The sequence below is a fragment of the Bos mutus genome, chromosome 16, assembly GCF_027580195.1.
Source record: "Bos mutus isolate GX-2022 chromosome 16, NWIPB_WYAK_1.1, whole genome shotgun sequence".
Taxonomy (NCBI): Eukaryota; Metazoa; Chordata; class Mammalia; order Artiodactyla; family Bovidae; genus Bos; species Bos mutus.
Genome location: NC_091632.1, coordinates 51,254,375 through 51,282,344, shown reverse-complemented (window position 1 = coordinate 51,282,344; position 27,970 = coordinate 51,254,375). Strand labels below are relative to the sequence as shown.

Genomic DNA, 27,970 nt, shown 5'->3' with positions numbered 1-27,970 from the left:
AAGGAGGTGTCATTGCCCTCAAGCCAAAAACCAGCCTGCATGCTGGAGATGAGCAATTTGCTTGTTTCAAGGAGATAGAGTGACACTATGGCCACTTGCAGGGTGTAAGGAAGATGAATTTAGGGAAGACTATAAGTCTTATGAGGTTTGGGCCTTGGACAAGGTTTTGCAGGGGAGGGTATAAGGAAGCAGGGAATAGGGTATAAGGAAGCTCAGGATTGGATGCTACTGGAAATAGAACAACTTGGTGATTAGGTGTTTTAATAAGCCATCAGTTATAGAGGGGGATGAATTAAGGTTGAAATTGTGATTGGTAAAGAAGCAACTATCACCTATATCAACTAGGATGGGGCTCTTTGGTCATTTCTGTGCTTGGACAATGCTCACGTTTTGTGAGTGTTCACACAGGATTACAGAGAGGTCTTTTCTGGACGTCCATGCATGCTCAGTTGCTTAGTTGTGTCCAACTGCCTGCGACTCTATGGACGGTAGCCCACCAGGCTCCTCCGTCCCAGGCAAGCATACTGGGGTGGGTTGCCATTTCATCCTCCAGAGGATCTTCCCGGCCCAGGGATCGAACCTGCATCTCCTGCACTGGCAGGAGAATTCTTTACCTCTGTACTACCCGGGAAGCCCTGCATCTAGACAGTCAATAGCAATCTTTGGCACATTGGCTTGCAGATGCATCACACTATGATTTCTTTGTTGCAAGATCCTATTGGTCTCTTACTCTTGAAGGTGAAAGTCACTCAATCGTGTCTGACTCTTTGTTGACCCCATGGACTGTACAGTCCATGGAATTCTCCAGGCCAGAATACTGGAGTAGGTAGCTGTTCCGTTCTCCAGGGGATCTTCCCAACTCAGGGATCAAATCAGGTCTCCTGCATTGCAGGCGGATTCTTTACCAGCTGAGCCACATGGGAAACCCAAGAATACCGGAGTGGGTAGCCTATCCCTTCTCCAGCAGATCTCCCCAACCCAGGAATCAAACCAGGGTCTCCTGCATTGCAGGTGGATTCTTTACCAGCTGAGGCTACCAGGGTAGCCCCTCTTACTCTTGAGGCTTGTGTAGTCTTAAGAAGAATAGTAATTGCTAACATATTTTAAGTGGTTACCATGTGATAGGTACTATTCTAAGCCCATAAAAACATATTAACCATGTTATGTATCATAGCAATTGTATGAAATAAATAATATTACCTACTTTTTATGCAAGAAGAAAATTATGGTGAGAGATTAAGTATCTTGTCCAAAGTCATACAGTCAGAAAGTTGTTGGGCTGGAACCTAATTCCAGGCAGTCTGACTCCAGAATCCATGATCTAAACCATTTTGTTGTGCTGCAACTGAAAGCCAATCTTTATATTGCTGCATTATCTAAGGATTCATACCAAAAAATTTAATATTGAAGAAAAGAATTGGAAGAGCTTATTTAAAACGTGTTGATGAATATGGAAAAATTATCCATAAGAGTCCAAATCCACCTTGCAATGCAAGAGACACCAGTTCAATCCCTGGTCCAGGAAGATCCCACATGCTTCAGAGCAACTAAACCTGTGCTCCACAACTACTGAGCCTGTGCCTAGAGCCTGCGAGCTGCATCTACTGAAGCCGGCATGCCTTAGAGTCTGTGCTCTGCAACAAGAGAAGCTACTGCCATGGGAAGCCTGATCGCAGTAACAAAGAGTAAGCCCTGCTCAGTGCAACTAAGGAAAGCCCACGTGCAGCAATGAAGATTCAGCACAGCCAAAAAAAAGAAAATAAATGTATCTTTTTAAAAAAGAACTCAAATGCAAAAACAGGCAAAACTTCTCAAATATCTAAGCATTTTAATGACACATCATTTATGTATACCATAATATGACTCTATCTACGTACTTACAGATGCAGTATATATACATATATGTGTGTGTGTGTGCGTGTGTGTGTGCATAGTTGTTATAGTATAGCAACTACAAGAAAAAAATCACTATTTCTGCATTCTTGTGCATTTTTTTGTCTGAGAATAACACCATCACATGTACATGGCATTGATGCTCTCAATTTTAATTTCACAGATGAAAGAACTCGGTGTCATCTTCTACAACTGCAGCTGCCTGGTCCTAGATTTACAAAGGATATTCGCTTTATATAGTTCATTAAAATTCAAGAGCAGAGTACCTCAGACCTGGTCCAAGAGACTTTATGGAGTCTATGACAATGAAAAGAAATTGCAGCTTCAGTTGAACGAAACCAAATCTCAAGCATTTGTGTCGGTGAGTTTTGCTCTTTTTTTCTCCTCCTCCTCCCCTCCTTCCTCCAAAAGCCCTTTATTAAGTTGTAATGTTTGAGTGCAATCTTATGTTGGGCAAAAATGAATACGGCCAGTCTATCCTGACATATCCCTGGAAGAGTTAAAATATATCCATTCTTATACTCAAGCACATTCTGTCCCTAGTTACAATAACAATACCTGTTAATAATCATTCCTAGTTTCAGATACTTTGTGTTATCTGGTTGGATCCCCACCATCACCCATTAGGTAGACCCAAGATTATGACTGTGTTTCAAATGAAGATAGTGAAGTTTATCGACTAGCACAAAAACCATCAGATGGCAGGTGCCAAGAGAAACGCAAGCACCCAGGTCTTCTGACACCAGATGCTAATTTCAGTGCCTTTCACCAATGATTTTCAGACTCGATTTTAGCAATATAACCCTCTGAGGAAACCCTGCTGTGTAAAACAGACAAAAGCAGAGCTACTGTATTTGATTGGGGATAGAGGGCAAGAGGCCCTTCCAAAAGGTCAGGGCACAGTTTCCAGGCCTCTGACTACACTTGGAAGCCACCACCTGGATGCCCACACACCATAGCTATCCCAAACAGTATTGCTGAGAGTGGGCAATGTAAATATCTGAGCCTGCAGTCCTGGTCTTCAAACTTTAAAGCATCTAAGAACCAGACAGGGAACCTGATTGAAATGCAAACTTAAGGGACTTTCCTGGTGGCATAGAGGAACACAGGTTCAGTCTCTTGTCTGGGAAGATTCCACATGTCACGGAGCAACTAAGCCTGTGCTCTAGAGCCTGGGAGCCACAACTACTGAAGCCCGAATGCCCTAGTACCTGTGCTTCGCAATAAGAGAGGCCACCGCAATGAGAATCCTGCACACTGCAAGGAAGAGTAGCCTCTGCTCTCTGCAACTAGAGAAAGCCTGAGCAGCAATGAAGACCCAGCACAACCAAAAACTAAAAATAAATAAATAAGTTGTATTATTGTTATTCAGCTGCTGTTGTGTCTGTCTCTTTGTGACCCCATGGACTGCAGCACACCAGGCCCTTCTGTCCTTTACCATCTCCTGGAGTTTGTTCACATTCGTGTCCATTGAGTTGGTGATGCTATCTAACCATCTCATACTCTGTCGCCCCCTTCTCCTTTTGCCTTCAGTTTTTCCCAGCATCAGGGTCTTTTCCAATGAGTTGGCTCTTCTCATCCAGTAGCCAAAGCATTGGCTTCAGATTCAGCATGAGTCCTTCCAATGAATATTCAAGGTTGATTTCCTTTAGGACTGACTGGTTTGACCTCCCTGCAGTCCAAGGGACTTTCAAGAGTCTTCTCTAGCATCACAATTCGAAAGCATCAATTCTTTGACTCTTTAAGGTCCAACTCTCATATCCATACATGACTATTGGAAAAAAACATAGCTTTGACTATATGGACCTCTGTTGGCAAAGTGCTGACTCTGCATTTAATATGCTGTCTAAATTTGTCATAGCTTTTCTTCCAAGGAGCAAGCATCTTTTAATTTCATGGCTGCAGTCACCATCCACAGTGATTTTGGAGCCCAAGAAAAGAAAATCCATCACTGTTTCCATTTTTTTCCCCTTCTATTTGCCATGAAGTGATGGGACTAGATGCCATGATCTTAGTTTTGGGTTTGTTTTTTTTTTATAAGTAAGTAAAAAGTACAAACTTATAGTTCCCCCACCCTCACCAGGATCTGATCCACTGGACCTGGTAGAATTTTGATTTGAATCAGGCTTCTGAATTGATCCTGTTGCTCAGGTAAACTTCTCGGTACCATTCTCCCAAATTAATATGGCTGTTTCTCCACTGTCTTACAAGTTGCCAACAACTTTTATGTCACTGAAAAGGTTTTCATAGAAGAGGAAATAGTAGCTCTTTTGCCCATTAAAATGAAAGCACTTTCTGAAAATTTAGAAGCGTTGCGATAGAGAGAAAATTGAAGTTGCTTGTCTTAAATAAATTCATGTAAGTGTGAATAACATAAAATGATAGACTATGGAAGATTTCCATTAAGTAGAACTAAAAAGCTCCCTTTTTTGGTATGCGTACAGGTCAAACAATGCAGCAGCATATAGCATATCATCTAAGGCATTTTAGTAATAAATTTATTGCATATATTCAATTTTGTTTCCTCGTTAGACAACCCTGTAAAACAAGAAAATCAGATATTATTCTCAATTTGTAGATTAGTTGCAATAGGAAATTTTCCAAGGAACCCTTAATCCAGATTAATGGCAACATTAATGGTAACATGACACCCCAAGGGTCTAGCAGAACAGCTGGAAGCAGCAAGAAACAGGTGAGTTATAAAAGTACTTCAGATAATTGCTGGATTTTGAATTTACAGTTTGAATCTTAGAGATGAATGAATATGGTTGTTGCATAAATTTAAATTCTGACCCTTAAAAAATTGGGGGAGTCCTCCTTTGTTTATCCCAAAGTTAACACATCTACTTCAGAGAGAGGGCCCAGGCCTTTAGTAAAATCTATGAAAATGCAAGGGCTTTGTTATATTCCTCGTGCTAAGTCACTTCAGTCCTGTCTGACTCTTTGTGATGCTATGAACTGTGTAGCCCACCAGGCTTCTCTGTACATGGAATTCTCCAGGCAGAATACTGGACTGGGTTGCCATACCCTTCTCCAGGGATCTTCCCAACCCAGGGATTGAACCCTCTTCTCCTGCAACTCCTGTATTGCAGGCGGATTCTTTACCTCTGAGCCACTGAGGAAGCCCAGTGCTACAAAATATGTTGAGCTTTTTTAACAATTCTTTCCTTAAGCTATGATCTTTTAAACCATGCGGCACCTTTGTTTTCTATTTTTATTTATTTAATTATTTTAAATTATTGTTATTTTATTTTCCATTTTTTATTAATATCTCAAGCCTACCTTTGAATTTCAGTTCAGTAGATATTAATTCAACACCATTTTTTACAGAGGAATCAAATCTTACAGACATAAGATCAATAAAAGTCAGAAAACCCCTAATATTGGAATTGGTATCATTTGCCCAGAGATCCTTGGTCTCACCTCTGTTACAACATTAATCACATTTTTGTAGCTATTTGTTTATTGATTATCTCTCCCACTATTTTGGGCTTCCATGGTAACTCAGATGGTAAAGAATCTGTCTGCAATGTGGGAGACCTGGGTTCAATCCCTAAGCTGGGAACTGGGTTGGGATTCCTGAGTTGTCCCTGGAGAGGGGAACAGCTACCCACTCCAGTATTTTGGCCTAGAGATTTCCATGGACTGTATAGTCCATGGGGTCGAAAAGAGTCAGACGTGACTGAGCAACTTTCACTTTCCCACTTTTTTATAAGGCTTCAAAGGTCATATCATACATTGTACTCTCTTCATCGTTGTTGCTTCCAGTACTTCCCTCAGGCCTCCCTAAAGCAGCAGTAAATTTTGGATTGGTTCTATTAGTAGTAATATCAATAAAAAGTTCCAGGATACATACAGTTTTCTGAGTATATGTGCCAAACAAATGTCAGGGCAAATTTATTTAAGTTCAAAATATTTGTTATAAATTATCTTAAAATAGTATATTATATTTTTATAGGCTTACAGTCCCAACACTAAATTAACACACAAAATATATATTTGAGAGCCTTAAGAATTATCATTCCCAAAATTAGATTTTAGGTGATTAATAACTTAGCATGCTGCTGCTAAGTTGCTTCAGTCGTGTCCGACTCTGGGCGACCCCATAGCCGGCAGCCCACCAGGCTCCCCCGTCCCTGGGATTCTCCAGGCAAGAATACTGGAGTGGGTTGCCATTTCCTTCTCCAATGCATGAAAGTGAAAAGTGAAAGTGAAGTCGCTCAGTCGTGTCCGACTCTTAGCGACCCCATGGACTGCAGCCTACCAGGCTCCTCCGTCCATGGGATTTTCCAGGCAAGAGTACTGGAGTGATAACTTAGCATGGTTATATATAAATTGAAATAGTGATGTAGATATAAATTATTTCTAATTTTCTCATAGGACAGAAAGAGGTATTGGTTAGATTTAAGTATATGATCTCTAATAACTTGGGGCTGAATCATTCTAATTTTCTTACATTCCCTATTAAAATCAGAAGATAGGAACAACAGACTGAGGTTTTTTGTCCTATTTTATAACAACAGACTGAGGGTTTTTGTCCTAATTTGTAACAACAGACTGAGGTTTTTTGTCCTATTTTGTAGAATGCTTTTTAGAGTTCTTAAGATAATGCATTTGATTTCCAAGATTAAGACTAGTTAGTTCAAGGTCTGTTTTTATTGATCTGGGTGCTAGAAAGATTTAATTTCTTCTTGTTTATTGCTTAGTTCATTCATCCACCATTCGTGTATACTGTAGTTATTTAGTCAGTGAGGGCAGACGTTGAATAGAACTTGGTGCTGCTCTGAAAAATATAATTAAATTTCCCTTTAGAATCTTGGCTATATATTTTAACTACACTTCAATAGAGTTATTGAGATATAATTTATTACCATAAAATTCATCATTTTAAAATGTAAAAATCAGTGAGGTTCAGTATAGTCACAGAGCTTTACTATCATCTGTATACTTTCTAATTTTAAAATATTTCTATCACCACAAAGGAAAAAGCCATACCTGTTAGTAGTTGCTCTCCATTTCCCCTTCTCTCAGGCTCTGCTGCTGCTGCTAAGTCGCTTCAGTCGTGTCCGACTCTGTGCGACCCCAGAGACGGCAGCCCACCAGGTTCCCCCGTCCCTGGGATTCTCCAGGCAAGAACACTGGAGTGGGTTGCCATTTCCTTCTCCAATGCATGAAACTAAAAAGTGAAAGTGAAGTCGCTCAGTTGTGTCCGACTCTTCGCAACCCCATGGACTGCAGCCTTCCAGGCTCCTCCATCCATGGGATTTTCCAGGCAAGAGTACTGGAGTGGGGTGCCATTGCCTTCTCTCAGGCTCTAGAAAGCACTAATCTACTTTCTATCTCTAAGGATTTACCTTTTTCTAGATACTTCATATAAATGAAGTAATATGATACAATATGTAGTCTTTTGTAACTGATTTCTTTCACTTAGTATTAATGGTTTCAAAATGCATGACTCAGTTCTTTTTCCTTTTATGGCCAAATAATATTCCATTGTATGGATATATCATGTTTTGCTGTCTGTCCATCAGTTGATGGACATTTAGATGTTTTTACCTTTTGACTATTGTGAATAGTGTTCCTATGAACCTTCATGTACAAATTTTTATTTGAATACCTGTTCTCAGCTATTTTGAGTTTTACTTAGGAGTGGAATTGCTGGGTACTGTTGTAACTCTATCTTAAACATTTTGAGGCATTGAGAAACTTTTTAAAATTGGCTGCACCATTTTTCAATTCCACCAGAAATGAATGAGGATTTCAATTTCTGCACATCTTAGTCAATACTTGCTATTTTCTGCTTTATTTTAGACCTCTTAGTGTTTGTGAAATTTGTCTTATGGTTTTGTTTGCATATTTTAATGCACTTACTGATCATTTGTATATCTTTTTAGAGAAATGTCTATCAAAGCATCTGCCCATTTTTCAGTTAGATTGCTTGGGGTTTTGTTATTGAGTTGTAAGAGTTATTTATACATTCTAGATACAAGGATGTATATGATTTGCAAATATTTTCTCCCATTCTGTAGATTGTCTTTTCATGTTTAATTACATTTTGGCATATATATTCTGGGAATGGAATATGGATTTTTTAAAGCAGGAATCTGATATGAAATAAAACCCTACTAAAGCAAGAATTTAATGAATATGCAAAACAAGGTGCATATAAATATAAGGTGTTTATTGATGTAAGAAGGAAATAGAGATTGCCTATAATCAAGGTGCCTCAAGAGCACTTGATTGGTAACAGATCACTGAGAGCTGAAACAAAGAAAAAGATCTGTATTTTCCTTCTCTTTGTATTTTGCTTTGGAATAAAGGAGTACAAAGTGCAATGGTCAGAAAATTAATCCAGGAATGATAAGAAAACAACAGTCTTCTCTCTAATTAAACAAGCAGAACTAGTTAATTTCCTCTGCCAGATCAGAGAACACACAAGTTTTACCATGACCCCAGGGGCAGAAGTACTAATACAAATAGTCATGTGTTTCCTTAATAAACACAGCACCTGCTCTGCTCTAGGCATTGGGTTAGGAAATGAGAATGTAGGAAACAAGACAAGTACAAGTAAGGGTCTATTCACACATAGTTGGAAATACCTAGAGTAAAGCAACTCCAACTAGGAGTAGAGGTTGGGGAGTCACACAAGACTCCAACACTTAGTAATCTAAGAAGCACTCCCACATTCCACAAATGTTTATTGAGCGTGTCATACATGCTAAGCATGGCATGGCACAAGGCTCCAGAGACATAAAACCAAGCAGCTCACAAGCTAGCAGAGAATCACACAGACGAATGAAGGAAGTACAAAGTAGCATGTGCCGGAATGAAACTGCACAAAGCAGGAATCTTAAATTGATGACTGATGTATGCCAAGTACCTAGACTAGAGCTGGTTGCATGGCTGGTATCAGTACTTAGTAATATTTGATGAATGAGTGAAATCAGGTGCAGAAGAGGAACAGATCCAGACCAGGAGTAGGCCATTCTCTTATTTAAGCCCCAAAGGCAAATCATAATGAAAGATTTGTTACTGTTCTCACCCCACTGGAAACAGAGGCTCAGGAAGTGTAAGGGACATGCCCAGCCTGCTACAGGTTATAAATGCTGGAAGCCAGCGCGTCACCAGCATGTAAATGCTGCATCACCAAAGCACAGTACCCAAACTTATTAGACGATAGCCAATGAAAGAGACCAGTGACTCTGTGTCTAAATTTGTTCCTCCCTGAAACAAACATCCAGTTTTGGGAACATGCAAGGAAGTTCAGGAAATTCCTAACTGAAGCAAAAATATGGGCATTTGGACACATTTCAGAGTTGACCTGGGCTCCTGTCTAGAGCTAAGATCCTTAGCTTCTTCATGGTAAGCTTTACCTCTTGGGTAAAGCAGACCCAACAGGCTGAGGGAATTAATTCATTTGAATATTCATTTATTAATAGAAATAGAAAAATGAGTAAAACACAGTTCCCAAAATCAAGATAGTAGCCATCTAGGCAAGGAGATGAGACAGGTGCAAGTGATTTTAAGATTCAATATTCTAAATAATATAACAAATAAATCACATTATGGGAAGACAGAAACAGGAGAAGTAGCTTCTGGGTGACAATATAAAAATGTTTCAGGACTTCCCTGGTGGTCCAGTGGTTAAGAGTCCACCTGCCAATGCAGAGACACAGGTTCGATCCCTGGTCCAGGAAGATCCCACATGCCTCGGGGCGACTAAGCCTGTGTGCCACAACTACTGAAGCCTGAGAGCCCTAGAGCCCATGCTCCCCAGCAAGAGAAGCCACCATAAGGAGACGCTCAAGCTCTGAAACTAGAGACTAGCCCTAGCTCGCCGCACCTAGAGAAAGTCTATGCACAGCAGCAAAGAGCTCGCGCAGCCAAAAATAGTTTTTTGTGTTTTTTTTTTTTTTTTTAATTTCATGGAGGAGATAGTATTTGAACTTGAACTTAGAGAAAGTATAGGACTCTGATAGATAAAGATAGGGAAACACTTCAGCCAGAGGGACCGGCCAGAGCAAATACACGGAGGCAGACAAGGTGAGAGCAGGGCCATGGACTGACGATTATCTTAGTTTGGGGTGCAGAAGGCGAGATAGTGTGCAAGTGAGGAAGACAGAAACGGGAGAGCCAGGTTACAGAGGCCGTGCATACATCTGCCCCAGTGAGATCAGGCTGAATTCCAAGAAACCAGGGGTCCTGAGAGAGACACACGTTTGTTTGTTTGTCTTGTAAGCATTGTGGAGACAGGGAGATGAGTTCAGAAGATACATAAAAGTGGTGCCCAGCAAACAGCACCAGTGCCTGGACGAGGGAAACGGCCATCTGGAATAAGAGGGAAGGACAACAGACAACACGAGAGACGCTGCAGAAGCCCACACCGTCTGTCTTAGTGACGGATGGGGCGTCTGCATGTGTGCGTGCTGGGGAAAGTGTAGGACTAACGTTGGATTTTGTTTGTTCTCTAATTTATGTTTTATTGTTTTGTTTTGGGCTTTTTTGTTCTGGTTTTTCTCCTTTAGCATTTGTCTTTTGTTTTTTAGTACCTGGAAGTTCATCCTCATTCCTAAAGAAAAGTGATTTAAATCCGAAACTTATTCTGATACTCATTGGCCAGGGCAACATTCTGAGTAAGGGCGCATGGTAGGTGTGGCCCTTCAACATGCTCCTTCCTCAGCCCCATGATCCTCCTCAGCTGTGCATCCAGTCCAGTAGCATCATCTCCCTCTGTCTAAGCTGGGACTCGCCAGCACAGGGTAGGGAGTTGTTCCCAAGCATGAGGGCCCTTGACCACCATAACTGGCAGAACATTTGGTGAAGGACCCAGTTCTGCCATGCCAGGAATCTTCCAGAAACCATTTATTTGGCCTCTGATACTAAACAGAGCAGCCTGGTGGACTACAGCCCACGGAGTTCCAAAAGAGTCAGACACGAAACACCTAAGCACTCATTGCATCGTTTGTGTTCCGTCGTTTGGTGTCTTGCTTGTCAGAGTAATGCAGGAACTACAGAAATGCTCCATCCAGTCTTGTCCAGTGGGAGGCCAGTAAAAAAACCAAAGTACATCTTTTCCTTTCTACAAGGAAAAAAGTGAAAGTGAAAGTCACTCAGTCACGTCCGACTCCTTGTGACCCCATGGACTATACAGTCCTTAGAATTCTCCTGGCCAGAATACTGGAGTAGGTAGCTGTTCCCTTCTCCAGGGGATCTTCCCAACCCAGAGACCCAACCCAGGTCTCCCACATTGCAGGCAGGTTCTTTACCAGTTGAATCACAAGGGAAACGCAAGAATACTGGAGTGGGTAGTCTATCCCTTCTCCAGCAAATCTTCCCGACCCAGAAATTGAACCGGGGTCTGCTACGTTGCAGGTGGATTCTTTACCAACTGACCTACCAGGGAATCCCTCCTTTCTATAATAACTTTATCTAAAAAAATCATACTTCTGTAAGATGGAAACCACTTTGAGCAACGTAAGAAAAATATCTCAAGTATAATTTGCCTCTTTGTTCATTTTTCTCAAGTCCCTGTCTCTGCTTATGAGCTTGGCATCTTAATAAGTCACTTAGTTTTTCCTCTAGAATTACTGATGATCCTTTCTCCACAATCAGCCCTCCTCTTCCTCACTTGATGAAGAAATAGGAGAAAAGGAAAAACAAAACAAGATTTTTAGACCATATGTCTTGAACATCTTTACGGCCACCTTACCTTTCAAGTGAAATGACTTCTAGCATAAATAGCTTGCTGTATGTGTATATATATATATTCTCTGTGTGTGTGTGTGTGTATACATACTATGCATGGTAATATCTGAGAAAATTAACTGTGTATGATATGAGTGTGTGCCAGAGTCACATAAGTTTAGAACTGGAGAACTTCTATAAAGATAAAACATGTGTGTATTGAAATCCCAAAACCAATTTAAAGGACAGATTTGAGACTCATTCCACCACACTTTGGTTTCTACTTGCTTGAACTTTGATAGGACTGCAAATGTATTTGTCTAATCTCATAAAGAACTGGAAAGTAGACTTGCAAAAATTGGCTAAAAGCAAAGATTCATAAAAAAAAATGTTTTTTAAATAACAACAAAAAAAGAGAAAATCCCGGATGTCAAAAACTAATACTCTAAAAGTTTGTATTTTGTGTCTTCACAGAATTCTCCCAAACTCTTTTGCCCTAAAAACAGAAGCTTTGACATAGACGCCATCTACAGTGTAATAGATGATGCCAAGCAATACGTGTACATCGCAGTCATGGACTACCTGCCTATCTCCAGCACAAGCACCAAAAGGTCAGTGAGTGTGTTCTTAGAACCTGGGCTCCAGGGCAAGGCACGAAACTGAGAACCACAGGAAAAACATCCTGGACACTGGGATGCTCTCAAGTCACAGAAGGTTGCATGTTCACATCTCAGTGTATATTTGCAGCTCACCCAGAATGCATCTCCTCCCTCAGTCCATTTTAAGGACTCAGGGTCCCATCCCATAAATTACTACCTCAGTAATTTACATTATAAGCATGACAGCAACTTTAGATTGAAGATTGGGTTGTGATTTGAAAATTATTTGGAAAAGTAAAATAAATTAAAAATTATTAGAAAGACATTTTTTTAAGTTATCAGTTGACATGTGCCTGAAGGGCATACCGAAACTAAGTAGGTCTGCCAAGATTTTCTTTAAAAGAGGCATCCCTTTGTTGTACTCATGTCGGTCTTCCTTAAATGCTAAATTTTCATACTGTCTTTTTCACTTACAGGAGAAGCAAACTTAAAATATATATGTTCTCAGTCAATCCATCCATCTGTAAGAGGAACATAGCATTTTAAAATTCAGAGTATTTTTAATGTTTTGCCCATTTATTGTTTATTTGATTTTAGATTTGTTTTAGACTTCAGCTTCTCTTTGGGAAGAATTTGAAGCAATAGATTTTGCCTGATTTTCCAATTATTCCAAACGAGAATAAGGCTAAGTTTATGACTTATTAGGTTGGGATAATAATTTCCTAGGATTGACATAACCTTCATTTCATGAAGTTCCTTCGAACAAACAAAATTAAGATCCTTCGTAGCCAAGGGGGAAGGCATAAGCATGGATAATCTAAAATATCTTGGAAATATAATGAGGAAAGAGATTGTGCACCAGCCACAGAGCAATGCAGAGTCAAAGAGGAGGTCTCTCAATGGGAAAGATTTGCATTTTTTTTTTTTTTTTCCCGCAAATGAAGAAGGTAGAGAAGGAAAAAAGTGAAAGTCAAGGATCCCATTCTTTGAGACTCCTTGGACAGAGTTGCTTGAGTTTTCCAGGCAAGCATATTGGAGTGGGTTGCCATTCCCTCTCAAGGGGATCTTCCCTATCCAGGGATCGAAGCTAAGTCTCCTGCATTGCAGGCAGAATCTTTACCATCTGAGCCACCAGGGAAGGCTCCAGGGAGAAGATGAGGCTATTCTCAGGAAGGAATGACTAACCAAATGCAGCTGCAGAGGGCCAAGAAAACAGCTAAGGGAGAAGGAGAAGGATACCTTATCCTCTGAATTAGAGGGAAGGGGATAAGGATGTGTGTGCCATCAGGGTAGAAAGTTGAGGAGAACCATGACCAAGACCCCCAATTTTGTGAATGAAAGAAAGAACAAGTTTCTCTAGGGTGGGGTAACAGAATAATTACAAAAGATACAGGAGGTGGAACTAACCCAATACAAGGATAGAGGTTGACAGATGGTATTGAGAACCCTGAAGGTTGAGATGATTTTTTCCAGTAGTCCTCAGCTTTATGACTATAGCAATACATGAAAGGAATAACTGTATTGATCTAGGATTTAGATTCTGCAAAAAGACAAGGGAAGGGAAAGGGGCAACTATCCTTCAGGTAATCAGAACTGAAACTAGGCTGTCAGGGAAAGGAGACCAGGAGGAGCTGATGCATCAGGAAAAAGTAGAGGGATCTTAGATCTGGGGCCCACACAGGTGAAAAGTGAACATGTTAGTTTCTCAGTCATGTCCGACTCTTTGTGACCCCATGGACTGTAGCCCACCAGGCTTTTCTGTCCATGGGATTTCCCAAGCAAGAATACTGGAGTGGGTTGCCATTTCCTTTTTCCAGGGGATCTTCCTGACCCAGGGATCGAACCCAGGTCTCCTGCATTGCAGGCAGATTCTTTAGCATCTAAGCCACCAGGGAAGCCCACACAGGTGAAAGGGCAGGTACAAATAAGAGAGTGAAAGAACTTGAAGGACAGGAGTCTGAGGTCAGATATAAAGAGGAGACCTTTGGAGGTAAAATTATTACTCACAGGCTAAGGTTTTGAATAATATATCATTATTCTAAATAATGAATTGGCCTAGAATTAAGCAAAGATTTGTATGAATAAACAGAAGGTCTACAAATTACAGGATTAAAGAGAGAGCAATTTGAGATTTGTCGTTAACATGGGAAAGCTTATTGTTTTTGTTTTTTAACATGAGAACTAAGTTACAGTTCTGAAAGAAGCACTGTGTGTGCTGGGGGAGCAGAGGCTGGCTCCTAAATCAGGTGGACAGGTTGTGGTGGGAAATACACAGCAGGACTTTAGCAGAAACTGTGGCCTAGGAAAGAGTCCAGATTTAGTTGAAGTAAAAAGTTAAGAATTCAGGGAAAAGGCTAAACCTACAGGGGAAACTGTTTGCCTGATGAAGGCTAAACCTACAGGGGAAACTGTTCCAAGGTCCCAGAGTAGTGGAGGGGCTTGGCAAGAAGAGACCAAGACAGTTTGGAAATAAGAGTGTGGGAAGCTTGGATAAGCAGAGCAAGATCTCATTTGGGGAGCACTTTTCAAAGAAGAGAGGTTTAAGAAGCATTTGAAGATGACAGAGTGCTCAAGGATCCTAACTGGAATTCTTATGGAAAGTTGATTCTTCTTACACATTTGAACTGATATCCAAGTAAAGTTGGAGGTGTGTGAGGGTGGCATGTGGTAGTGGTCAGTATGCCTGTGCCCTTAGCCCACACAACCTGAGGCCCTGATAGGAAACCTCATTTTAGGTAGGATTGTACCTGCCTAAAGCACCATTTCTCAATGTTCTAACCCAGGAGACGAGCATTTTATCAACATATCCTCAAGGTTATTTATATTATAGATTAGAGGCTGATTTAATCTATAATATAAATGATCAAGTAATGATTCAGTTAATGTCAGTGCTCTCTGTAGTCTAGTAAATTTCTTTCCCCAAAGTAACTGATTTTCTTTATCTATACGGATATTATTTCTACAGTATTTATATTATAGATTAGAGGCTGATCTAATCTATAATATAAATGATCACATAGTGACCAAGTTAATATCAATGTTTTCTGTAGTCTAATAAATTTCTTTCTCCAAACTAACTAATTTTCTTTTATTTTATCTTTATGGATATTATTTCTACAGGACTTATAAATTAGAGGCTGATTTAATCTGTAATATAAATGATCACATAATGATCAAGTTAATGTCAGTGTTCTCTGCAGTCTAGTAATTTTTTTTCCTCCAAAACAAACTAATTTTCTTTATTTTATCTGTATGAATATTATTTCTACAGGACTTACTGGCCAGACTTGGACGGGAAAATCAGAGAAGCATTAGTTCTGCGGAGCGTCAAAGTTCGACTCCTTATAAGCTTCCGGAAGGAAACTGACCCCCTCACATTTAACTTTATTTCATCTCTTAAAGCTATTTGCACTGAAATAGCCAACTGCAGTTTGAAAGTTGTAAGTATTGTATTGACTGAGCTATTAAAATCTAATTTTCTTCATGCATCTGTGAAAGCTATAAGCATACAGATGTGCTTCCAATCGGAATTAGGACAACAGTCTTTGAGAGTGAAAAATACCTCAAAAAGTAGGTTGAGTAGTTTTTCAAGATAATCATCAGATCAGATCAGTTGCTCAGTCGTGTCCGACCCCATGAACTGCAGCACACCAGGCCTCCCTGTCCATCACCAACTCCCTGAGTTCACCCAGACTCACGTCCATCGAGTCAGTAGCCATCCAGCCATCTCATCTTCTGTCTTCCCCTTCTCCTCCTGCCCCCAATCCCTCCCAGCATCAGAGTCTTTTCCAATGAGTCAACTCTTTGCATCAGGTGGCCAAAGTACTGGAGTTTCAGCTTTAGCATCATTCCTTCCAAAGAAATCCCAGGGCTGATCTCCTTCAGAATGGACTGGTTGGATCTCCTTGCAGTCCAAGGGACTCTCAAGAGTCTTCTCCAACACCACAGTTCAAAAGCATCAATTCTTTGGCGCTCAGCCTTCTTCACAGTCCAACTCTCACATCCATACATGACCACAGGAAAAACCATAGCCTTGACTAGACGGACCTTTGTTGGCCAAGTAATGTCTCTGCTTTTGGATATGCTATCTAGGTTGGTCATAACTTTCCTTCCAAGGAGTAAGCGTCTTTGAATTTCATGGCTGCAGTCACCATCTGCAGTGATTTTGGAGCCCCCAAAAATAAAGTCTGACACTGTTTCCACTGTTTCCCCATCTATTTCCCATGAAGCGATGGGACTGGATGCCATGATCTTTGTTTTCTGAATGTTGAGCTTTAAGCCAACTTTTTCAGTCTCCACTTTCACTTTCATCAAGAGGCTTTTGAGTTCCTCTTCACTTTCTGCTATAGTCCCCCAGAAAGATCTGTTTTCCCTCTTTTGGGTCATTGTCAACTCTCTGGAGGAAATGGGCTCTCAGTCAAGCCTCAAGCTGTGATACCATCACTGACTTAAATTAGGATGCATAATTTATTCTTTCTCAAATTTGTCTTGATTCTATAGTAATATCTTCCTCAGAAGGAATGAGCCTATTGTACAGACAGATATTGTGATAGAAAATCCAAGCAGAATGACTGCTGGCTGTTAATTAGTTTCATGTGACCACACAAGTGTAAAACCATGACATAAGAGCATTCACAGGTTATTAAGTCCATCTGAAGAGTCCACCAAGGCTATATGTGAACCCATCAAATCTGACACAGATTTTTCAGAAGTTAGGAACTGAGGAAATAGGGTGATCCAGGCTACATTGCCTGTGATCATGGTAATATGGCAGTAGGAGAACCTTCCTCTGGAATGTGCAATAGAAAATTCTTAGGTGGTAGATTTAGACCTGTGTACCATTGATCTCAAGGGTTCTACCAAAAAAAAAAAACAAAATAGATTAGAATTTTCAGGGCTGGAAGGGACCTTAGAGATCGCTTAGCTTATCATTCCTTTCTCAATCTGTGTGTATGTGTGCATGCTCAGTCATGTCCAACTCTTCGTAACCCCCATGGATTGTAGCCCACCAGGGTCCTCTGTCCATGGGATTTTCCAGGCAAAAAACGGGAAAAACCAACTCTCATTATTTCCCCAAACCAAATTTTGACACTTACAGTTTTGAAACTATAATGATATCTCCATTTTCAGGTATCATATCATTTTTTCTCTCTGCGTCTTCTCTCCTTCAAACACACATGATTTTACAACTGTAAGACATTCTGGAAAGATTCCATGCAGTTTTGAAAATGTTCAATGTTTTTCAATATGGAGGAGACCTGAGGTCCTAACCTTAATGGGGTCTTCTGTGAACTCAGTCACAGTTTAAGCCTCATCTGAGCACTTGCCCATTTCAGCAGGTTCCTGAAGCCACTCCAGATGTCATTCACATCTCTTAGCACCCCCATCCCCATTCCAGCTGAACTAGAGTGCTGCTTTTGGATCACATTAGAATTGAAATTCAGGACCTGAAGGTGTGATTTTTTTTTTTTTTTTTTAGTTGCTTATTAAAAGAGTTTGTAGACGGAAGTGTTTAGATGGAAACTATTTGTTCTTTGGGCAAAACCTTTTTTTGACCTTTGGAAATCCCCAGTCAATTCAGCTAGTCATTGACATGGGCTTGCTGCTTCTTATAAGATATGCAGCATGTAGGAAATCAGTTCATTGGCATGCTTGACAGATAAGCACCCTGAGGCATAGTTAAAATGTCAGTGCACCCTGATGAATAAGATGATAAGAATTAAACAACTTCTGGCCTTCTCCCTGTTGAAAGAATGAATTTTATGTTCATTTTATTGCTTAAAAGCGTTAATTACAGACCTGGATGAGCATGTTCATTTTCTCTCTTGTTGCCTATATGGATTTGAGACCAAAAATAGCTTCAGCTATATGAAGTAACAAGATTGCAGTTTTAATAACTCAGTATGAGGTCTATTGCTGATCTTTGGATAAGAAACCTTTTTGTGTTTGAACAAAATCAAAAATGTTCTCTATATTCACCTGTTTATTTATATATTTATTGTCTTACAGAAATTCTTTGATCTGGAAAGAGAGAATGCTTGCATTACAAAAGAACAAAGGAATCACACCTTCCCTAGATTAAATCGCAACAAGTACATGGTGACGGATGGCGCAGCTTATATTGGTAGGTGTCAGGGCTGTGAGGTTCCTCAGGGGATCATGCAGGTTAGTGGTAACCCAGCTGCACTCTGGTGTACCCCATGGTGAGGAAGCCCCTGCCAGTGAATGGGAGGCCCCAAGGTCAGGAAACAAGAGAGTGAGGGCAAAGAGCTTTTCAACCAAACATCTCATCTGTGGCTTGGTTCATAGAACAGGAGACCATACAGGATGTCTTCTCATAAGTGTTTTGCAGAAATTCCATGGTCCATTTGTCTTATTTTGTGCTTAGTCACTCAGTTGTGTCCAACTCATTGTGACCCCATGGACTGTAGTCTACCAGGCTCCTCTGTCCATGGGATTCTCCAGGTAAGAATACCGGAGTGGGTTGCCATGCCCTTCTCCAGCGGATCTTCCCCACCCAGAAAATGAACTGGGGTCTCCTGTATTGCAGGCAGATTCTTTACCAGCTTAACTACCAGGGAAGCCCTATAGGCGGGAAATTCGATGGTTCATCAAAGGCCAGTCCTGGCACTAGAATGAACCCAGAGCTCATTTCCTACCCACCATACCACAGCCAGTCTGTATGAGTAATAGGGAAGCAGACCATTGAAATTTGATGTCCAAATGAACACTGTCTGTGCAATAATCCTATGCCTGCCATTTTTTAAATAGCTAACTTTGGACAATTTACTTAAGCTCTCTAAAACTCAGTTCTCTCATCTGTAAAAGGGGGTTGACTAGTTTCTGCCTCATAGGATGGTGTTTAATTAGGATAATATGTACAAAGCACCTTGCACAATTACAGCACCTAACACATAGATGATACCTGATTCATATTAGCTATTATTATTAAGGTAATAAAGCTCCAGACACAGAAACAATATGTTATTGGTTTATTATTTACTAAGGGATCAAATCTAGTCTACTTTCCCATGGCCTGTATGGGTCCAGGGTAACCTTTTTACTCGTTCTGTCACAGGCAGGGTGGAAGTTATTATCTATAAAATGAAGGGGCATAGATCACAAAATAGCTGGAATGGTTTTTACAATGTCCAAATGAAGTAGCAGAGTCAAAGCAGAAAAGAAAAGCACAGGTGTGGAATAAAGGAATATGAAATTTGCATTATATTTTCCAAATTCAGTCAGTAAATAGAAAATATGCCCTTTTAACTTTGTAAAGCACCTTACTTTCTTTGATTCTGTTAGCAACAATGTCAATAGGGAAGGCAGCTTTAATCACCTACAGTTTAGAAATAAGGAAATTGGGCCATAAAATATGAAATGAATTAAACATACAGATGTAAGGGGGAAGATTTTAGAGCTAAGTTTCAAATGCCGGGCATCCAGACCCCTCACCCCTGTAGCCCTTCAGAAGTCACTGTCGTCGGCCCCTGGAGACACTACCTCCTGTGTCAGTATAGAGATGATCTGTCTTTTCCCATTTGGAATAGTTGTGTGTCTTATTAGTAGAATAGAGTATTGGAATTTTTTAAAATGTATGTCATTCCAGTTCTAGAATATGAGAACATTGTTTTGTTCATGTTGTCCCTCTCAGTGACACAAGGTGTGATAATTTAGATTTTCTCTTGTTCATCGAGGCATGGAGAATAGAATGAAATGAGCTTCTTTTTAAACAAGTGACATAAGCAGACTCAGATGTGTTTAGTCCAAAGTGGGAACCTCTGGTTCAATATCGGGAAACAGGAAACACAGAGATGGATTAAGTTTTGGGCACAGTGGGATATTAGAACTCAAATCTGAATATTTTACCTGCAGAGTTTACGTAAAGTAAATTGTTGTACGCACACTCAGCAGTGACATGTGCTTATATCCAAATACTCTTTATAATGAATTAAGAAAGTGTGTTGGAGTCAGACAAATCTCTGATTTCAAGCCCTGACACAAGACAGAAGATGATAGAATCACACAGTCTCTCTGAGTCTCTGCAAAGCCTCTATTTCCTTATCTTTAAATAAGGGGGATAATAACACCCACCCTTTGGTGCTGGTATGAGGATTGAATGAGATAATATATGAAAAGCTCCCAACACTGTCACTGCTCTGTCTACCAGATTCTTAGCAAAGACTGATTCCTGACTCTCTCTCTTGTTTCCCTATAAGGCATTTTTAAAATAGACTTTGGTTTTTGTTTAAAGTTTAGGTTCACAGCAGAACTGTGCAGAAGGCACAGAGATTTCCTATATACCCCCATCCCTACATGTGCACAGTGTCCCCCATGGCCAACATCCCTCACCAGAGTGCTGCATTTGTCACAGCTGATGAACTTACACTGACACACGTTCATCATTTACATTAGGGTTCTTTCTTTGTGCTGTACATTCTGTGGCTTTCAATAAGTTATAAAGACATGCATCTGCCATTATAGTATTATATAGAGTAGTTTCGCTGCCCTAAAATCCTATGTGCTCCACCTATTCATTTCTACACCATCCTGGCAACCCCTGATTTTTTTTTTTTTTTAACTATCTGCATAGTGTTGTCTTTTTCAAAATATATAGTTGCAATCATATAGTGTGTAGCCTTTTACGATTGGCTTCTTTCACGTAGTGATATGCATTTAAGGTGCTTCCATGTCATTTCATGGCTTGATAACTCATTTCTTTTTACTGCTGAATAATATTCCATTTTATGTTACCTTCTCTGGAGAAGGGAATGGCAACCCACTCCAGTATTCTTGCCTGGAGAATCCCATGGACAGAGGAGCCTGATGGGCTATAGTCCATAGGGTCGCAAAGAGTTGGACATGACTGAGCGACAAACATACATTCCCTTCTAGGAGTTTTATAATTGGTAGGCTACAGTCCACAGGGTTGCAGAGTTGGACACGACTGAGCGACTTCACACACACACACACAGATTTTACATTTAGGTATGATCACATTTTGAGTTACATTTTGTGAAGGGTATAAGATCTGGGTCTAGACTTTTTTTTACATGTGGCTGTCCAGTTCCTCTAACATCATTTGTTGAAAACACTGTTTTTGCTCTATTGTATTGCCTTTGCTCCTTCATCATGATTGGTTGACTCTATTTATGGGGGTGTATTTTGTGGTTCTTTATTATAATGCATTTTTAAATGAGTACATTTTACACATAGCATCTTCAGTTCAGTTCAGTTCAGTTGCTCAGTCATGTCCGATTCTTTGTGACCCCATGAACTGCAGCACACCAGGCCTCCCTGTCCATCACCAACTCCCGGAGTCCACCCAAACCCATGTCCGTCGAGTCAGTGATGCCATCCAACCATCTCATCCTCTGTCGTCCCCTTCTGCTCCTGCCCTCAATCTTTCCCAGCATCAGGGTCTTTTCAAATGAGTCAGTTCTTTGCATCAGGAGGCCAAAGTATTCGAGTTTCAGCTTCAACATCTGTCCTACCAATGAACACCCAGGACTGATATCCTTTAGGATGGAATGGTTGGATCTCCTTGCAGTCCAAGGGACTCTCAAGAGTCTTCTCCAATACACCACATAGCATCTTAGCAAAATTTTAATTCCCTAGAATGAAGCATAGTTCTAATATAAAAATGCTTAAAGAGCATAAAGAGGGAAAATTCACTGATAATTTAAATAATTATCAGCATATTCTGAAAATCTCTTAAAAGTCACTCAAATACCTGCTGAGAATGCTGAATAAAGAAAAATCCACACAAGACCTTGCATGGAATTATAGTTCCATTAAATGCTCTGAAGGCTTACAGAAGACTCCCCAGACAGTATCATATCTCTACTTTAAATTCTCCAGAGTATATTTGAGTCAAGCTTGGCAAAGTTGTTTGAAAGATTTTGATTATTTACATATTATATCCTGTGAGTTCATTTGCACCCTCACAGGGTATTCCTGAGGGTAATTCCCCAACTCTCTTGACATTTGGGGCCTCAGTATGCATTCTAGAAGCTGAAATGGCAGTCTCAAAAACAGCTGGGTAAAACAGCTTCCAAACTGAAAAATTACTGAAGCATGTATGTGATTCTGAGGTTTAACCCAGCCATCAGGAGATGAAAGGTAGGAAAACAATCACCTAGTGTAGAAATGCCCCGTAGACCTTTAGGGCTGTGATTCCTGAGAACAGACTAATTAAAACTCTTGAGAATCAATAAAGATGCAGAATCTTGGTTCCATCCTTTATATTAAAGGAAAAAAGCTGAATTTTGCAGAATAAGATTTCAAAGTCTTGTCACTTCTCTCCCATCATCTTGCCCCGCTCCACGTTGCCCCCAAAGCATATGCATGTTTCTTTCAAACAGTGAGATATGCAAATGAATGGAGCAGAGATCTCAGCATGGCCTGATGCACCAACCCTGGGAGCTGACGAAGTCTAGGGCGAAGAACACAGTTAGCACAAAGCAAGTACGCCTTTCAAATCAGAGGTGACGTGAAACAGAAGTTAAGTGTGGGCTGTGGAGTCAGACCTGGCTTTTGAACATCAACTGTGGAATTTTTTCACTTCCACCTTGGACAGATTACTAAACTTTTCTGTGCCTTAATTTACTCATCAATACAGTGAAGTTAATATTGTCACCTCACAGGACTGCAGTGAATATCAAATGAGATAATGTTATGAGATAACAAATTACTGCCCTTGGTCTAATGCCTGGCACTTAAGTCATAAGATGAGATTTTAGTGTCTTCTCAAGAAGTCTTTGAAAAGTGTGCAAGAATGCTAGAGTCTCATTTATAGAATGACTAGAAGGTGCCATCTCCCAACAGGTTCCAGAATAACTCTAAGCCTAGAGTAGCTACTGATCCTCTCCTTAGAGGCTGAGGCCTATGTTTACCTAGCCTGAGCATTTGCACAAAACTTAAGCCCCTGAGCATGGTCTGAGAGCACATGGTCCAAAACACACCAACAGCGAAGGGAGTCCCTGTGCAGACCCTAACACAGTCATAAACCATTCGGCAAGGAGCTTGCTAATTTATAGCAATAAAATTGAGTCAACGTTGTGTCTTTTTGGAGAAGGAAATGGCAACTCACTCCACTACCCATGCCTGGAAAATTCCGTGGGCTACAATCCATGGGGTCGCCAAAAGTCAGACACAAATGAGCGACTTCACTTTCACTTGTATGTCTTTTTAAAAAAATATTCATTTATTTATTTATTTTTGGCTGCGCTGGGTCTTCATTGCTACACATGGGCTTTTTCTAGTTGTGGAGAGTGGGGGCTAACCTCTAGCTGTGGTGTGTGGGCTTCTCATTACCGTGGCTTCTCTTGTTGTGGAGCATGGGCTCTTGGGCATGTGGGCATTGGCAATTACTGCAGGGGGACTCAGTAGCTGTAGCCCACAGGCTTAGTTGCCCCATGGTATGTGGGTTCTTCCCAGACCAGGGATCGAACCAATGTCCCTTGCATTGCAAGGCAGATTCTTAACCACTAGACCACTAAGGAAGCCCCCATAGTTATGTCTATCATGAAGCTATTGAAAGCATCATTGTAGTGTTTGTGTGGAGTAGGCTGAGATATTAAGAGAGAGAGGGGGGAGTTCCTTCTCCATGCTGATAATATTTGACTTAGAGGAATAAACTTAAGGAGTCAAATGGAGGAGGAAGGAATCACCTTCCAGTATTCCAGGCAGTGCCATACAGAAAAGGGAGTTGATATGTGAATGAGCTCCAGGGAGTAGGGGAGGGGCCAAAGAACGAGAACTATAGAGGAACAGACATTGACTCTCTCTATGGGTGTCCCTTCTCCCAGAAGCTTCTCCCACAGATGGCTGCAGGGCCTTAGGTCAAGGACACCCAGGGACCATAATCTCAACATCTTTCAACCAATGCTCCTGCGAGATGCCTGAGAAGCCACTGAGGAAAAGGAAAGTCAACCTATGTATTTAAAAGCCTTCAGTTCACTTGTGGAACTAGCTCTGAACCAAAGAGGACAGTGGTAATTTGTGAAATAACTTTGTCAGTCTTGACATGGCTAAATTTTTATTGGTGAGAATGATGCTTTGTTTATGGTATTGAAGATAGCTTATGGAGTCTAGGAGACCTGGATAAACCATTTAACTATGTGAAGTTGGGCAAATTTATTCACCTCTTTGAGCCTTCAAACTGTGGTACTGGAGAAGACTCTTCAGAGTCCCTTGGACTACAAGGAGATCAAATTAGTTGATGCTAAAGAAAACCAACCCTGAATATTCATTGGAAGGACTGATGGTAAAGCTGAAGTTCTAATACTTTAGCCACCTGATGTGAAGAGCTGACTCACTGGAAAAGACCCTGATGCTGGGAAAGATTGAAGGCAACCAGAGAAGAAGGGCAGCAGGGTATGAGATGGTTAGACAGCATCATCGACTCAACGGACATGAATTTGAGCAAAGTCTGGGAGATAGTGAAGGACAGGGAAGCCTGGTGTGCTGCAGTCCATGGGGTCACAAAGAGTCAGACACGACTGAGTTACTTTCACTTTCAGTTACTTTCAGCTTCTTTCAAGATTAGTCTGTTGACTTCCTAATCCCTCAGAATATGACTTTATTTGGAGACAGGGTCCTTACAGAGAATATCAAGTTAAGGTGAGGTTCATTAGGGTGGTTTCTCATCCAGTTTGACTGGTGTCCTTATGCAAGAGGAAAATTTGGACACAGAGATATATGCAGAAAGGAGACAATGTAAGGAGACACAGGGAGGAGATGGCCATCTACAAGCCAAGGAGAGAGGCCTGGAACAGACCCTGCTTTCACAGCCTTCAAAAGGAACCAACCTGCCAATACGTTGACCTTGAACTTTCAGCCTCCAGAACTGTGGACATTTAGCCTCCAGTCTGTTCTACTTTGTTACAGCAGACCTAGTAAATTAATACACCAGCTATACCAGCAGTCACTCTGGGGCACCTGCTGTTGCAACAACTTCCCTGATTCCTGGGCTAAGAAGCCTGATTCTGGGACTGGGAATTGACTCACAGCCCAGGCAAGGAGTGTTTTGTGTGTTTGGTTAAAAACTGGTTCTCCTTCTCTGGCCTCAACTTTTTCTTTGATGTGAAAGCTTCTGAGCATTGTAATTAGTGCCTCTCATTTGTACATATGGATTAGATGTGTCTCTTTGAGAAGGGAGGAAATGTTCACAGGATGTTTAAGTGTATTCCTATATATTTTAAATGTTGTTGTATTTAGTGTACCTTGTGAACATCAATAAGAAATAACATTACCCAAAAAAAGAACATCAAATTTCCTGTTTCCAGTTTCAAGTTGAGCAAAGCTGAAGAAAATGCCAAAATAATATGCAAATATTAATGTGCCATATGTAAGCCTTCTTGGATTTTTTTATGAGCTGTCAACACAATTCAGTCTCCCTGTCACTGTTCCCGGGTGTTTTTTGTTTGTTTGTGTTTTGTTTTTTTAATAGAATCTGCTTTCTATTTCTTTAAATGGAGAATATTCCCCAGTGGAATATTAACTCTTCACCTTCATTTCCTTTGTCTTTTGCAGGAAATTTTGACTGGGTGGGGAATGACTTCACCCAGAATGCTGGCACAGGCCTCGTTATCAACCAAGCAGACGTGAGGAACAACACAAGCATCATTAAGCAACTCAAGGATGTGTTTGAGAGGGACTGGTACTCGCCCTATGCCAGAACCTTGCAGCCCACCAAGCAACCCAACTGCTCAAGCCTCTTCAGACTCAGACTCCCCTCAAACAAAACTGCCATGTACAACGCAAGTGGGAAGGACCCCTAGAGTGTGTAGTCTGAATGAACAAACTTACGGGACATCTTGTATTTCACATTTATATATATATATATATGTATACAAAAACAAAGACTTGAGGAGAGAAAAACAATTTAATATGTCTTTTTTAGGGGAAAAGCACACACAAAAATATTCTCTGAACGACATGTAATAACTAACAATATCTTAGCCGCGTGTACACTAAACTTAAGACTTTTGTATTTGTTACTTCTGACAGAGAATGTCATTTTGGCTTGGAGGTTAGTTTTTACGTTTGCATACAAATTTTAAGACTTTGATGCCTCTTCCTTTCTAGTTTTAGAACTTTTTCTGCTGACCACCTGGTCCGTTCTTAGGAAGCTTAGCATGAGGTAAGCTCTTTAACACCATTCTGAGAACTGCTGACGCAGAGGAGCGTGAGGATTTTGTCCGGGAGAAGGGACTGATCAAGCCAAGTATTTGTCCTTGGAAACCATTTCCAAGACCTCTATAGTCATGTAACCATGAACAGCTTACATCTCATGCTCATCTTCAACACACTTGAAAAATACCCTTTTTGCCTCCTTCTGCATTTTTTCCAATACCATGGCTTTTATTTTCTATCATTTTCTCTTCTCACAAAAAGTTATATAGCACCCCTATATTCACCTAAACATTAGTTCCAAGTATGATTGTATCTTTTGAAAATGTATGAATTGTTCAGAATGAATGCAAAATGTAAAAAGCAGTCTTTAATTTTCACCTTTCAACTGCACTTTTCCCTACCAAATTGATATTTTAAAACCACAGCCAACAATGTGTATCCTTTCTCTCAAGCTCAGAAAAATTATGTAGCCACCTGCTAATGTCCAGCAAGCTATTCAGTCTGCATTATAAGAATAAAGTAGTTTTTCACATTTTTGTTTAGTTTATGGTGTTTAAAAGTAGATTTTAATTTCTTTATAATCCTTTGCTGTTAAGAGTATGCCAGCAAACATTTATAGAGCTATTTAATATATCTTCTGCTATTTAATATACCAAATGCTTTTCAGAGAAATGCAATTTAAATACTGTGCTTAACATATTTTACTAAGAAACAAAAATATTGGATTATTGTTCTAGTGTGTCCTTGTGTTGTTGTTTTATATCTATACAATGTGTGCGCTCAGTCGTGTCCAACTCTGTTCAAGCCCATGGACTGTAGCCCACCAGGCTCCTCTGTCCATGGAATTTTCCAGGCAAGAATACTGGAGTGGGTTGCCATTTCCTACTGCAGGGGATTTTCCTGATTCAGGGATCGAACCCATGTCTCTTGCATCTCCTGCATTGGCAGGCTGATTCTTCACCACTGCGCCACCTGGGAAGCCCATAACTGTATGATATATAACCCTATATTAATGGAGACTGTTGCACTAGAGATAGGCATGGCTTAATCAGAGCCCAGAACAGGTGCCCTTCAGGACGTCTAGCCTTAATGTCGCTCCTGACCCTCCCTGGCCTGGGAACAGAGTCCTGCACTTCTTGGTCTTGGGTTTCTATTGATAATGTAGGGACATTAATAATCACCTACCTCGCAAAGATGTTGTCACAGAAGAAAATGTTTTTAACTTGTTTTGAAATCAAAAGAACCTATATAAATGCTAAGCATTATAAAGTATAATGTTTGTGGTATCCTGATGTAATCAATAACAGGTTCTCCCAGAAAACCCACAAGAGAAAACAAATCCACAGCTTCTAGTTACAAATACAAGTGAACACAGCAACGCAAAAGCCCTGCCGGAGGTCTGGATTGTCATCATTCTGGTGGAATGTTTTGTCAGATCACTTTGGCATAAATAACATCAACATTAAACTAGACCGTGTGCTTGGAATTCTTCTTTAGGACTAGCCTCTGCTCGTGCTTTTAGAGCAAGAAAAAGCAATCTCTTTTTTTTTATTTCTAGAGGCTTGATTCTAATAGGTCAGAAAAAGTGATGTAGGAACTCACAAATCTTGTTCAGTGGGTTTACTTGGTGGAAAATGGCCATTGTTGGTCACTAG

General features: G+C 40.5%; 1 protein-coding gene across 1 annotated transcript in view; it reads left to right on the top strand.

Annotated features, from left to right (window-relative positions):
* PLD5 (phospholipase D family member 5) overlaps nucleotides 1-27,695 on the top strand; it is a 427,594-nt gene extending 399,899 nt beyond the window's left edge. The window contains exons 6-10 of the mRNA XM_070384488.1: nucleotides 2,057-2,254; nucleotides 12,052-12,188; nucleotides 15,448-15,616; nucleotides 18,186-18,300; nucleotides 25,713-27,695. Coding sequence (XP_070240589.1) covers nucleotides 2,057-2,254; nucleotides 12,052-12,188; nucleotides 15,448-15,616; nucleotides 18,186-18,300; nucleotides 25,713-25,960 — 867 coding nt within the window. The 3' untranslated portion in view covers nucleotides 25,961-27,695. The remainder of the gene's footprint in view (nucleotides 1-2,056; nucleotides 2,255-12,051; nucleotides 12,189-15,447; nucleotides 15,617-18,185; nucleotides 18,301-25,712) is intronic.
* The last annotated feature ends 275 nt before the right edge of the window (nucleotides 27,696-27,970 follow it).